We start from the raw sequence: 14,233 nt of genomic DNA on the forward strand, positions 1-14,233 counted from the left end.
TCTTGGTAATTCTGGGATGACCCTACAAGGGTACTTACTACCTGTAGTCTAGGTGCCATATGATGGGAAACATGCTTCTAGAGCAGTGATGGTGAACCTTTCAGAGACCCAGTGCCCAAACTGCAACCCAAAACCCACTTATTTATGGCAAAGTGCCAACACTTCGCCCATGGGTGCTGTTGGAGTGACATCAGGGTGACTTGGTTCACGTGCTGACAGAGGGCTCTATGTGCCTGCTGCGGCACATGTGCCACAGGTTTGCCACCACTGTCACAGAGCAAAAAAAAAAAAAACGAAAGCCGGCCCTGAAAAACAAAGTTCTGGTCCGTACGACTAGTGTCATTTATACCTGCTAAATATGTCAGATTAATTAAAGGGCCTTTAGACAGTTAGTGCCCACTTTAAAATATATAAATTACTGACATTTGTTTCAAGAAATAGTCTTAGGGCCGGGGATTTAGTTCAGTGGTTCCGCTGCCTGCCTCGCAAGCGGAAGGACCAGAGTACGATCCCCGGTACCGAAAAAAAGAAATAATCTTAGTTTTACTGATATAAAATTATTGAGTTTTAAAGACTAATCCGAAAGTATCAGTGTCGAATATTGTCTAAATTTAGTATACATAGCCTTCTAAGACTGAATGGCGCACTTTCAACACCCTAGAAAATTTAAATATGTGTCCTTTCACTAGATAAAGAAATCCCATAAACTTTTAGCAGTTTGTCCTGAAGTTTTGTGCTTGCCTATTCTGCAAAAGTGTTTCCCATATTTTTCCACTGTTTGGAACTTATTACCTCTAATCATAGCCCTCGGGACCTATAAACGGATGAACGTGAAGTACTTTCTCATGTACCTTTTACCCGTTTCCTAAGTTGTTTTTCTGTGTTTTATTGACTGGACAAGAAAAGACTTAACCAAAATCATCATGAACTGATTCAAGATTGTTTTCCTGCTACTTCTAAAGACATCTTTAAAGTATTATGCATTTAATCTGTTCTACCTAAAGTGTTGTTTAGAAGTAGAATTTCTGGGTTGGAACTGAAATGGTTAAAGCACCACCTTCTAGTTTTTACTCCAACACTTGGGGTCCTAATGGCTCCACGCTGCAGCACCCGGGGCAGCTCTGGAGACTGTCGGGCCGATCGGGAGGGCTGTTCCTGCCACGCCAGAGTCACGGCAGCATCAAAGGCTCCTGCAGTTCTTGCCCAGGGGACTCTGAGTTTTCCTATGCTGTTTTCCCCTTCGGGATAGCATCTGCTCCCCAAGAGTTCATCAGCTTTGTGCTCTAGTGGCTGCACAACACGTAAGAGGAAAATACAGCCTTACAGTGATGTTATTTAGACAGACGCTGTCTGAGGACCTCCCCTCCAGGAAGCTCAGCCTGCAATTAATCAGACCCTGGGACCTTCTCACTTGGTCAGTTTGAGTAAGTTCAAAATCCTCCCTTTTTTATTGCTGAATATCGGTACAAGCAGAACTTTGCTGAGTTAGTGGGCTGCTTCAGAAAATACGCCCTCTCTCCTCGGAAAACAGCTTTGGTGACTGGCTGAGGTCAGACCTAGGTGTTCTGTGAAAATTACCCTAGAGCAGAGTTTGGCTCAAGACACACGTGGCTAGAGAGACTGACAGACGCACGCAGACACGCACACACACACACACACACACACTATTACAAGTAGGACTTCATACTACAAAATAATCAGAATAATCAAAACAATTAGCAGAATCCCTAAGAAATAACGGCACACTCACTAGGTATAAAATTGTACTGTGCTATATGCTGAGTAAGGGTATGGGAACATCTCTAAGATGCTGTCTTTGTAAAAGGGATGGGTAATCCCTTAGAGACACCTTCATGTTCTTGTGAAATTGGATTCAGCAGCTTGTGCATGGAGCCTGCTACCACCGGGGGTGCTTCTCATCCACTCCACATCCCAGAGTTTCTCACCGATGCTGATGCACTCCATGGTGTGGTTGCTGGCTTCCAGGCCTTCTGGGCAATTGTCAAGGCACTTCCCAAGGTGTAAGTAAAACCCACTTTTACACTTTGTGCAGAAATTTTTGTTGAAACAGGTATCACAGTCAGCTTTACATTCTGAAAGAAAAGGAAAGGAGAAAATATGCTTTCATTACCTACTAACTTCTTTATCGTTGAACCAGTTTTACACGCACACGCAACTTTGGTGTCAAACAAACTTGGGGTTCAAAGTTATTTTGCTAAACTGAAGTAAGGATTCTTCCAGTCGTTTCCTTGATGTACATCAGTTGTTGCGTTCAAAATCAGTGCACTGGGTGCTTTATGAAAAATTTTTGGTAATATGACTTAAGCTTTCATTTTTCAAATATCTAAAGATCCCAAATGTTCTGAAATCTGAGACACTTGGAATGTGACTTTATTCTGCAGAAGTTTCATATTTGGGTGTTCAGATTTGAGATGTTCCACCAATAAAATCTAAGCAAATATTCCCCAATCTATAAAACTTAAAAAAATCTTCTGGTTCAATGGACTTCAGATAAGGGATATTTTACCTGTATGTATACAGCCAAGAATGGTTATAATACCAAGTCACTATTTGTATTAAATGACGTTGATGTCCCAATAGAACTTTGTGCTGTTATTTAGGACTATTTATTCACTCAGCAGCCATCTGATTACCCACTAACTGCCAGGCATTATTTTTGTGTACCTTAACAGGAGCAGCTTGGGCAGTTAGAGGCTGCCCCAAACTCAATTCAAGGAGACATAATAAATAGCAATCGCTGATCTTAAAAGGCAAACACTATAAACCAGGACTATTACAAGTATTCACAATCTTAAGGTTTTTTAAAGTTTATAAGAATCCAATAAAGTGCCCTTTATGATGGTTCTCATTTTGATAATGAGACCGATAAAATAATAAAATGACCAAGGCTTGAAATGGTTATGTAACCAGCCAAGAACCACAAAAAGCAGAATGGTTTTTGAACCCAGGCAGTTTGGTTCCAGAGTAAGGAGGGCTCTGGAAAACGACAACAGAAAAATGCAGGAAAAAAAGATGGGAAGTGAGTGATGAAAGGAAGAGGCAGATTAATGTGGTGAGGTGTCATAGCCTCTTTGAGAGGGAGAGGGCTTAGCCAGGCTGAGGTGTGGCAGAGGCGCCCAGGAGAGCAGTGGTTGCCAGGGCCTGTGTTGGGAGCATCTCACAGGGAGGTCAGGGCAAGATGAGGTTGGAGAGAGAAGCCCTGCAACATGTCATGTTTGGACAGAGGAGCGAGATTTCCTAATTTACAGTTTCGAAAGGTCACTTCATCTTCAGCATGGAGAGCAGGTTCAGGGTCCAGATGAGAGTGCTTCCAACATTTGTTTCCAACTGATAAAATAAATGTTTCACTTGCCATACTGGAGCCTTTCTGGAAGCCAGATAGCTAAAATGATTCTTCAAGTTATTAAATACTTGGATTGTGCGACAGTAACAAGACCTTAGATGGTACTGATGCTTGCAGAACTTCTCTGTGGGTTCAGTGAGTAATAGTCACATCCTCAGCTTTAGCTTTTACGATACAACACCCCTCCATAAAAACTTAAGTGCTTTATATTTTGTCAGTTACAGTAGTGGCTGAAAATTTTCCTGTCCTGACAGGTGGTTAAGTCCAAATATAGTTTAGCCTAATTATCAGGTCAACATTATTATTTACTCAACATTGAATATCACAGATATTCAGTGAGGAAAAGTCCTCGAGGATGGGATAAAAATATAATGTTGTGTAGGCACTTACTTGTACACTTATTTATATCTGGATATCGAGTTCCATAATATCCACTTGGACATGAAGAGAGACACACTCCTATCTGCTTCATGCCGATTCTTTCCAGAACAAAAAACAGTCGGGGCTTACACGACAAACACCCATTGTAATCAGAACACGTCGCACAGCCCCCTTGGCAGCCTTGACTGACGCTGGGGTGCACTGGGGAGACAAATGCAGAAAGGCAACAGTGAACAGTGAAGGTTAAACCCTGGATGTAGAAGTTAAGCGACATCTTGCATGGTGTATACATTTCTCTCATTAGCTTGCAACTTGGTGACCCTGAGTAAACGAGGTGGGATATTTCTCCTACATATTTTGAGATCTGATATTTCCCTTAACAGACCGTATATTATTTTAATTTCAGAGTTCATAACACTTATGCTTTGGAAAAGTAAAAATATATGTGGCTCACATGATTTACAAAGTTTATATATAAGCTATTCTTACTTAATTAGCACCCTGGGAAATCAGAGACCGGTGATTTTGTGCTGGCATACACCTTGCAAACAGCACATGCGAGTTCAGCTTTTCATTTCTGTAGTAGATAGTAAGCACATGTCTCTTATTTCTTCAGCAGTATAGCAACATACACCAGGGCATAGCTTGAACAAGAATGCTAAGTTCTGGAATATTATTTTCAATTACAGTTTATTAGTGAACACAGTTTTACCCTTTGATCCAGTGCAAATTAATTCTGAAAGTAAGTTAGCTACTCACCACCCCTCAATGCTTTCCAGAAATGTTTCTTCTCACATAGTTTTAATAATTAGCAGATCAGATGGATATAATGGTGAAAATGTGACTTTTCTTACCAGTATTTCCATATGGAAAATATATGAGTGCTTATGTTCAATATTTTGTCTTTGGGGAGGGAATTCTTAGTTTCAGTGTCCTTGCTTTCTCCTTGCTGAAGGGAAAGGCACACTTGGAGAGATGGACTGAACATCACTGTTACACATACTCCCGGGCTGCCAGGAGTCACCGATGCATGAGGTGAGTGTTCAGGAGCAAATCTAAATAAAGTGAACAAACATCAGGGAGATTCATGTTTTCATGAGCTCTTCCTCTCTATTCATGATCTGATAGGAACTGCTAACTAAAGGGCATCTCCTGTAGCTGGCATTTGAGATGATTTCTTCTCCTAACATAGTCTCTATACGGATGTAATGCTAATAGCTTTATTGTCCTTTCAGGATGCCAGAAAGAAAGTCATGTTCCTTTGGGAAGCTAAGATTGAGGCACAGGAGTCCAAAGGCATCCCAACATACTTCCCACTTCTTTTGCTGGTGGTAGAAGGGATCACCTCTCACAGTCCTTGCTGTGATTAAATGTGTCCTCACAGAGATGTTTGGTCCACACCGAGTTCTGAAGGAGCACCTGTAGGACCCAAGAGCCTTGGTGCAGAGGTGTGAAGGCCAACTGTGGAGAGGCCACTGTGCTGCCCTGTCCTCTGCTGTAGGAAACCATCCCCAAATCCACCACAGGAACCACACACAGCTCACTCTCATGGAAGATGTTTCGTAAAGAAACTGAGGGAACGGGGTTGAGGGGAGCCTGCTTTTCCTGTACATCTCTCTTGTGGGGCGGAGCTGGTCAGATAAAGCGGCACAGGGGGTTTAGAGCTTATAGGGCCTGGGGGACTTGCAAGTAAAAACAGCTTTCCAGGTAACTCACTTGGTCATTTCTCATGCCAGTAACTCAGCACTGGAGACTCAGGGGCATTTTACATATTTTAAGATTGTACATATTTTAAACAGGGAAACCCCCTAAACAAGAAGGGATCAAGAGCTCTGAGTTCCAGGTCTTTCAGAATCAACCTCAAGAAGTGAGATGTAGATAAAAAAGGAAAACAAACTGCTGTGGAACCTTTTTCAGGAGAATTGTCTATGAAAATGGGGACCTTTTTTAGAAGAAAGTAACCCCAAATTCAAGGCCTAGATGACTTGGTTTGATAAAGATAGGTCAGATGGGTCCATCCATTCTTTCCCTGTCTCTGAAATGTGGCTGCTAAAATAGAACACAATTATAATTTTATGCACCATGAAACTTTTATCAACTATGACTATCACTTTAAATAGTTCAGTTAATGACAGAAACATGACTTTCATATTTGGGCTCTCAGACAGACATTCCTTAAAATGAGTTGGATTTGAAAAATTGAGTTTTAGATGTTTGGAGACCTCTACATAAAAGAACTGTGTATTGGGTCAGGGATTTAGCTCAGTGGCACTGTGACTGCCTCGCAACCACAAGGTCCTGAGTTTGATCCCGGCTACCGGAAAAAAAATAAATAAATAAGGGAACTGTGTATGGGTCTCATGACTGGTAACGGTTTCCACTGAAACTGTAAGATGTGCCAAAAAGACCTCACCTAATTCCCTCTGTTTTTTAAAGTTTTACTGATGAAATGCAACGTAGTCCACCTTGGACTATAATAATTTGTTTTGCCTTTTTCATAATTTGCCTTTACAAAAGGTTTTGATAAAAAGTTTTGAAAAATAAAGGAAGACCAGTTGTCTCAACTTGCAATGAAAATTTTGGTTTATTCATTTCTAATCAGTGAATTTTTAGTATGGGCAGTGAATTTAATACAAAATGATGCCAACTTCATTTCTTTAAGAAAGTGTAAGTTCTAGCAATAGGATAGAGAGAAATTGAGACTATGAAGTGCAGATTCTATGATTCTAAATTTTATGGATGAATATTGTAGTGACTTATTTCTTGAATACTGTAGAAAGATCACGCAAATTATGCAGTTGGTATTACACAACTAGATACAAATTTCCCAAACTTCATCTTAAGGCAAGAGCTTTTACTTTTTATATGGAAACCACAAAAAACTTTGGTCTGGATTGACTCTAAGAAGTCTTTCATCCATAAAATCTTGTGATTCTAAGTCAAAAATAGAATCATTTTGTCATGCTTCTTTTTTCCTACTCTAATCATAACTTCATTTTGAATTTCTGAATCACTCTTTTTCAAAGAATGTTTCCACTGTTATTTATATAAGCAATGGAGATTTTGGTGGTAGAGATATAAATAAGTAAGGTTTCATAGAATACTGCTTAACTTAATATCAGAAAATTAATTGGAGTTTATCAGTAGATGTATGGCTGCATGGAGCTAGAAGAGGAAAAACCACAGTTATCCAAACTGAGAAGGAGATTGGCATGAATTCAATCCAAGATTGGAAGCACAGGGTAGTATTAGATTATGGAACCCTTTGTGGGATGTACCAAGGAAATTATTCTGTAGAAATAGAAAGTGTGCCAATCCTGTGTGTGATATGGTTAGATTTCTGTTAGAAAATGCAATCTGAGCACTCTAGAGGCTGAGACAAGAGGGTCTCAAGTTTGATGCCAGCTGGGCTGCATAGTGAGTTGACGGTCAGCCTTGGCTGCATAGTGAGACCTTGTCCCAAAAAACCAAAACCAAAGAAACAGTAAGAAGTATTTCCCTGGCAGCATGGCAGACATGAAAACCAGGAGAAAACTCATGTAATGTTTGAAGAGGGTGATGTAGCTTACAATACAGCCAAGACACTATAACGTGACAGGGAAAGGATGCATGTTCCAAAGATATTTAGGAAGTGGAATCTATCAAATATGGTCAACCAACAAAAAAGGGGATTTGAATAGGGATGTTTCTAATTCTTGCCAATGAGTAGAAAGCAGAGAAGCTACTAGGGGAGTAAGAGGTTATAGGACAAGATGCATGGGATTCAGTTGTAATGATACAAACGTGGCTGACATCATTACTTTACAGGATGAGGCTTACTTTGGAGATGCATGTGGGAGTGGAGTGGCTGCATGGCTAAAGAAGTCATCTGGAAAGGGAAAAGCACTCTGAATGAATGAAACACAAAGGAACCATAGTCAAATGTAGGACATCTGGAAAGAGAAAAAGATGTATTGGGCTGGGGATTTAGCTCAGTGGTTCTACTGCCTGCCTTGCAAGCACAAAGACCTGAGTTCGATCCCTGGTACGGAAAAAAAAAATGTATTATGAGGATATTTAATAATACTTTGTTTTTCTATATCACTTCTGCCTTCAAAGCACATACATTAAAGAGGATAAGTATGGTGAATATACTATAAGCTGTTATAATTGTTTAATTTGAAACCTCAAATTGGGACTCAAAATAATGCTGTGACAGAACTAATAGCAAGTTTAGAAAAAGGTTAAAATTCGTATCTTTGATATCTGGCACCAACAAGTTAGCTATAAAAGGAAATTGGGTAGACTTTATGGAAACTTGACCTAGAAATTTTGAATTTTTTACTTAAGACTTTCCCCCAAATTAAGGAGCTAAATAGCTCTTCTTAACTTTGGAGTGCACATATATTAAAAAAAAGAGTATTTGTTAATGAATGACTTAACACCAATTTGCAAGGCCTGGTAGAGCACACTGTAATCCCAGAACTTGGGGAGGCTAAGGCTGGAGGATTTCAAGTTCAAGTCCAGCCTGAGCAACTTAGTGGGACCTTGTCACTAGAAAAAAGGAACAGTACTCACAGTGGGTAAATCACTTATTTCTCTGGTTGTTAAGCTATTCTTCCTACTACCTCTACTTGATAGCCTTAAACTTGTGATATATCACTCATGTAACAGTTTCTAAGAAACTTATTATTGTCATGAAAGTTAATTCAGCTTTGATATAATATCTAGAAAATTGAATTTTAAATAATACCAGAGCATTTGCTAAATATACAACATTTAGCTATGTATTTCCAATGTTTATGAAGAACTAAACCAGTTAGAGTACTGAAAACTAAATTCTGTTTCTGTAATAATTTAGAGGCAAGCTTTCAGGATTTGTCTTACTCAAATCCCCTTCTACAGCTCAATTGTAAATATACTACCATGTACTGTAGATAGCTATGCAAAAGAAACCCATTCTTTACACTGCCAGGTACCTCTGATGTCATTTATGTTTGGCTAGAAATTTTCCAGAAATACAAAATTTAATAAACTGTAGTTTAATTAAACAAGTTTGAGTACCAAGGAGGTGTTCAATACATGAAAGTAACACACTGATTTCATAATGTATTGTATGAAAAATTAATCCACAAAGTTGATGTTTGACCAACCAATCAAGCAACCAACAAAAGACATAATCAGATCTCCCTAAGGCATTCCAGTCTTCACAGTGTTTACTGCCTGCTCTTCCGGAGTTCGATCCCCAGTACCCAAAACAAAACAAACAAACAAAGCACATGGAGAAGAGAGGATGGCATTCCATCATCAGGGCTAGTTTACACTTGTCCTTTCCCCAGGCCTGCTCCTGTCACAAGATGCTCAGATTGAATGTAAGAATCCTGGGGCAGGAGGTGATAATGTGGCTCGATAATTTCCTGGTAATTGGCAACTCCAACATAGGGTGGCTATATATTGAATAAGGTTTTTTTTGGTACTGGGGATCGAGCTCAGGACCTTGTGCTTGCGAGGCAGGCAGTGGCACCACTGAGCTAAATCCCCGGCCCTATTGAATAAGTTCTTAATAAAGAATTTTTGATAATTGAGTGAATGAAGGCAATAAATATAAAAATAAGCTATTTGTGTTTTAAAAAAATAAAGATGTAAAAGTAATTAACAGAAAGTATCTATAATAATTGCTTTTCAGGGGGCTTTGCCTACGACTATCTGGTAAAAGAATGAAGTTCCAAATCACTTATACTTTAAAGATATTTATATATGACATAAATCATTTGAAATTAAGTAGTGGAATCTTTTCTAGATGTCGTTTATTTTGAATACATTCACCTAAAGAAAATGTGATTCTTTTCTTGCCTACATTAGAATAACACATTTCTATTGTATCTCGGGTCTTGATTATTACAAAATTATTATTTAGAGTAACTTTACGGTCACTGAAAATTAAGAGATGTTTCATGGTTCCTCTGAAATGCTTGGCAATGTTTACTTTAAGAAAAACCCAATGTTAAAAAGTTGAATGACTTGGCAACCTCTTTCAAGTTCTGTTAAGTCAAACAAGAAAATATTGAGAATTAATTGGTTTTACTTACTTATAAGTAAAAGCTTCCAAAGTAGAATTACAAAGGCTAGGTCCCCACAATCTTTTAAACAATTTGGGGAAGTTAGATATAGATAAGAAAATAAGCACAAAAGATTTTCTGAATAAGTATATGTACATTTTAGGACACAACATTCTTTTACCTTCCTAAGCTATGATATATGCATGAACACAGGTCTACTCATAGACCTCTATTATTATTAATAATTTGTTAGCTAGGAGCAGTGGCTCACGCCTGTAATCCCCACACTCTGGAAGCTGAAGCAGGAGGATCGCCTCGAGTTCAAGGCCAGCGTGGGCTACATATTGAGTTCAGGGCCAGCCTGAACTACATAGGGAGACCCTGCCTCAAAAAACAAAACAAAATTTGTTGAAAGAGCCACATGTTTATATATCCAAATATATACAGACCTTGTTATTTCTGAAGTCCTATTTGTCTTTTAGTGGTTTGAATGTATCAATGTTTTAATCTTTAAATGAAGTAAAACTCACCTGTTATTTAAATATCTACATGTGTGCACAAACCTGTGTTCACATGTATACACGTGTATGTACACACATGCACACATGTGCATGCACACTCATACACATATGTTGTGAGGTCTTTTATCAAAGTGAACACCACAGACATTAATTGAACCAGTAAGCATGACTCACAAGGACAGGATAACAGAGACTGCCACACCTATGTCTCACCACATCAACCTCTAATCTGAAAGTCTGTGCTACACCAGTGGGTTCATAGAATTTCTGACAGTCTCAGAGAAGAATCTACTCAACAGCCGCCAAATACAACCTAGCCGGTGCTCCACCCTTGTTATTATGTGGGGAAACTTGCTGTTTTTAATGGAAACAATTTCTTTGAGAATTTGGTAAAACTTTCTTTTTCTCCTACCAAATAATAGTTTCCTGAAGGGAGTCTAATATTTATATTCTATAAATACTTTAAAATAAAACCATAGCAACAAGGCAAACCTAACATTAAATATCAATTAGCTATTCTTTCCACTAAAATGAAATATTAAAATTTCTTAAAATACTATGAAAATAGCTAGCAAATGATGACATCTGTGGAACTCATGAAATCTAAGTTATGATGACTAGGTGGTGGCTAGATATGAATGTGATTGGGAAGGGCTATGTTTTGCCTGGTCACATGCCATAGGATCAAGACTACAAATGGAAGATAAATGGAGAGGGCTGCATTGTGTCTGAGTGCATCATGTGTGATTAAGATTTTCAACAAAAGTAGGAGAGCCCATTATATACCTAAGTACATGATGCAGAAAATACAGGCTTGAATGAGACATCCAGTTCCTAGCATCATGAAGCTGATCAATTAATAAGTAAAAACATTGTTGTCATCATGCACTGTGAGGGGTGTTGTCAATGAAATAACACATGGGTAAGGCGAGGACAACTCCAAGAAATAAGGGAGACTTTGCTGTCACGCCTTCATGAGACATGGAGACCGAGCAGTCTTCAGCTCTGAACGTGAGGAAGGGTTTCCCGGCAGAGAGAGCACCAGCTCGGGCAGACTTTTAAGGCGGTGAGGAAGGGCCAAGCCCGAGGGTGGACCCCAGCACCACGAAGCTGGCCCAGCGCCCTGAGGGACTTGAGGCCAAGTCTGGAAGACCCTCCTGATGAGACCCTCCCGACGAGGCGAGTGCCTCAGCACCTTTCAACCCTGCGTCTGTAAGTAGCATCAGAAGGGGAGGAAAGAGCACTGCGGCCCAATGCAGTTACTCACTTTAAGTTTTGTTAATTTTATGAGTCTTGGAACAGAACTAGCATCTTGTATTCCATGGAAATATGTTCTCTTATTAATTTTTATATTAGAGGAGAATGTCCTAACCAGTTGCAAACTTGGAACTGACATTCAGATTCTGGTCTTTGAAGAGACCACGCGTCAGTCTCCATGTTCTCTACTCTTGGGAACATTTCATTTCTCCTCTGTTCCTCCCCATCTCCCACCGGCAATAATTTTAGTTTACTTTGGGGTTTTAGATATTCATTCCTCTTTTAGTGCAGGGTGCGGGGCTGGGGTGGGTGAAGAGAAATGGCAAAGCTATGAAACATATAAGAGGTCATAAGAACAAAGAAAGAATAAAAAGTTTAAAAAATTACAATCTTGCATATCATCTTTTCTTGCATTTTCTAAATTCCTGCCATTAGCAACACATATTGAAACGTGCCAATAATTCAGAGCAATAACACTATGGTTTTCACTTCTAATGGAACCTTTTTTGAACAATCTCAACATTAGGTTGTTTTATTCATTAGATAAATTAATAATCCACAGGGTAAATTCAAAGTTTCTTTTTGTTGTTGTTGTTTTTTGAGACAAGTTCTATGTCATGCAGGCTGGCCTTGAACTCACTATGTGGCCCAGGCTGGCCTAGAACTCATGGCAATCCTCCTGCCTCAGCCTCCTGAGTGCTGGGATCACAGGTGTTTGCCACCACGCCCAGCTCAGTTTTTTTTCAAAGTTAATTTTTAAGAAGCCATGAACCCCATTCTAGCTCTCCTGTGGCCAACCAGGTGGTGGTGACTGATAGTGCTGCTGAGGCGACAAAGGCATCTGCAGGATCGAAACTGAAGTGACTCTTCTTTAGCCACATGGACGAACTGTCCTGGAGTTAATGCTCTCCACTGCAGGGTACATATAAGGTACTGGATCAGGACCTCCAGCTGTTGCTGGGGGAGGGAAGCTTCCCTTCTCCAAGTGGCCGTGTTCCCCAGTGGAGGTGAGCAGAGGACAGGAAGGGGAGGACAGGGGTCATGAAGACCCAGATTCTGCCGAGAGCCAGGACCTGTGGACGAGTTCGTGGGTGATAACAGGAGCTTTCTCCATGAGACATGATCCAACCGTGTTCATCCAACAGTGGGAATCACTGTGTGCTCTGGTCTGGCCAAGAGAGCTATTTCTCTCTTTTTTTTTTTTTTTTTTAAGGAGGAGAAATAATTAGAAATCAACATAAACAGAAAATGTGATAGTTTCATGGTAATGAATCTGCATGGGTGTGAGTCTGTAACTATTAACTTCACATTCTTAAATGAAACAAACTTCAGTTTGTGCTAACAACAAACTGGACTTTGATGTATTACGAGTAACTTGGATCTTTGGGCCACAGAGCATGCTCCAGCAGCATCTCTGATGACTGCAGCCCTAGCATAAACAAACAGCAGGTGGAGGCTCCTGGTATTTTAACAGGAACAAGAAGATGTGCAAATAGTGGGTATACCATTAAAAAAAATCCAGCAGTGTGTGTCATATCTAAAGTTCAGAGCAGAGAAAAAAGTGGAGACTTCTGCTAGTTTTACCGAATTCCTCATGGAACAGAAGAGGACTCTGTAAGCACGCTTTTGGGTCTGATGCATTTGTGCTATGTACACAGCTCCCTGCATTGCTTCTGCATTCGGAGATGAGCCCTGCACATTTATCCCAAGAGCAGATGAGTAATGCCAATTACATGTGTCAAGGCATTTACTGTCTGAATATTTAGAAAAACACGGTTTAGCCTCTTTGAGCCTGGGCTTTCCCATCTGCAACACGGGAATGGCTACTTGATACACCCTGGGAGGATTCACCGAGATGCTGTGTGAAGCACCAAACACTCTTACAGGCACTCATTAAACATCAATAGATGAGAGACATTCTGCCTTACTCACTCATCCTGCATTATCTCCATCTATAATCAAGGCAACTGGCAGTCTTCTCCGAAAAAACCTCTCAGGAATCTCTAAGCAAGCAGTCTGGAAAGGAGGCAGATGCTGATGCTTCTTTGTAATATATGAGATCTGGTAACTTGAGAAGCTCAAAACTCATGAACAGAAAGAAGCTACTTTTTAAGGACTGGAGATCCAGACTGCAGTGGATATCACTGGTGACCCCACACAACGTGATGGGCTGGAACCCCGTGAGACCACCGGCGATAAATACCTATTTGAACAGGGTGAAAGAGGTTAGACATTCCAGACATTCTGTAGAAATGATACCTGTATGGCATGGAGAACCAAATGTCTACACCCATGGCTCCACAACTTAGCTATGTGAAACAGTGACCTGGAGTACTCGTTTAAAATACAGATGCATGGGTTTCACTTGCAGAGCTTTTGATTCAAGAATGGAGATGGTGGGCTTAGGTGGCTGCATGTATGAGAAACACTCCAGGTGAACCAGATGCAAGTGACATAAACGTCACGTTTTCAGTTTCACATCTTTATCATCTTCACGAATAAAGGCCTTTTCAGCAATGGCATGAAGCAGTTTCCTAGGGACTGATCCTACTAAGAAATAGTGTGGGGTCTGACTCAAGAAGCCTACAATAGAGTTCATAAAATAATTGTTTCATATGCTAATGGCCATAATTATATGGACTAGACATTTAATGTAACAGAAATTAAAAGGT

General features: G+C 39.9%; 1 protein-coding gene across 2 annotated transcripts in view; it reads right to left on the reverse strand.

The window, feature by feature from the left end:
• The window catches only part of Rspo3 (R-spondin 3), a 78,385-nt gene that overhangs the window by 44,625 nt on the left and 19,527 nt on the right, over positions 1-14,233 (reverse strand). For both annotated transcript variants that reach the window (XM_087190148.1, XM_004845951.3), the window contains exons 2-3: positions 3,755-3,946; positions 1,947-2,093 (exon numbers count right to left, since the gene is read on the reverse strand). In XM_087190148.1, the coding sequence (XP_087046274.1) occupies positions 1,947-2,093; positions 3,755-3,946 (339 nt within the window). The remainder of the gene's footprint in view (positions 1-1,946; positions 2,094-3,754; positions 3,947-14,233) is intronic.

Source organism: Heterocephalus glaber, unplaced genomic scaffold, assembly GCF_053883595.1.
Source record: "Heterocephalus glaber isolate CG9 unplaced genomic scaffold, H.glaber_assembly_v1.0 deba00001550, whole genome shotgun sequence".
NCBI lineage: Eukaryota > Metazoa > Chordata > Mammalia > Rodentia > Bathyergidae > Heterocephalus > Heterocephalus glaber.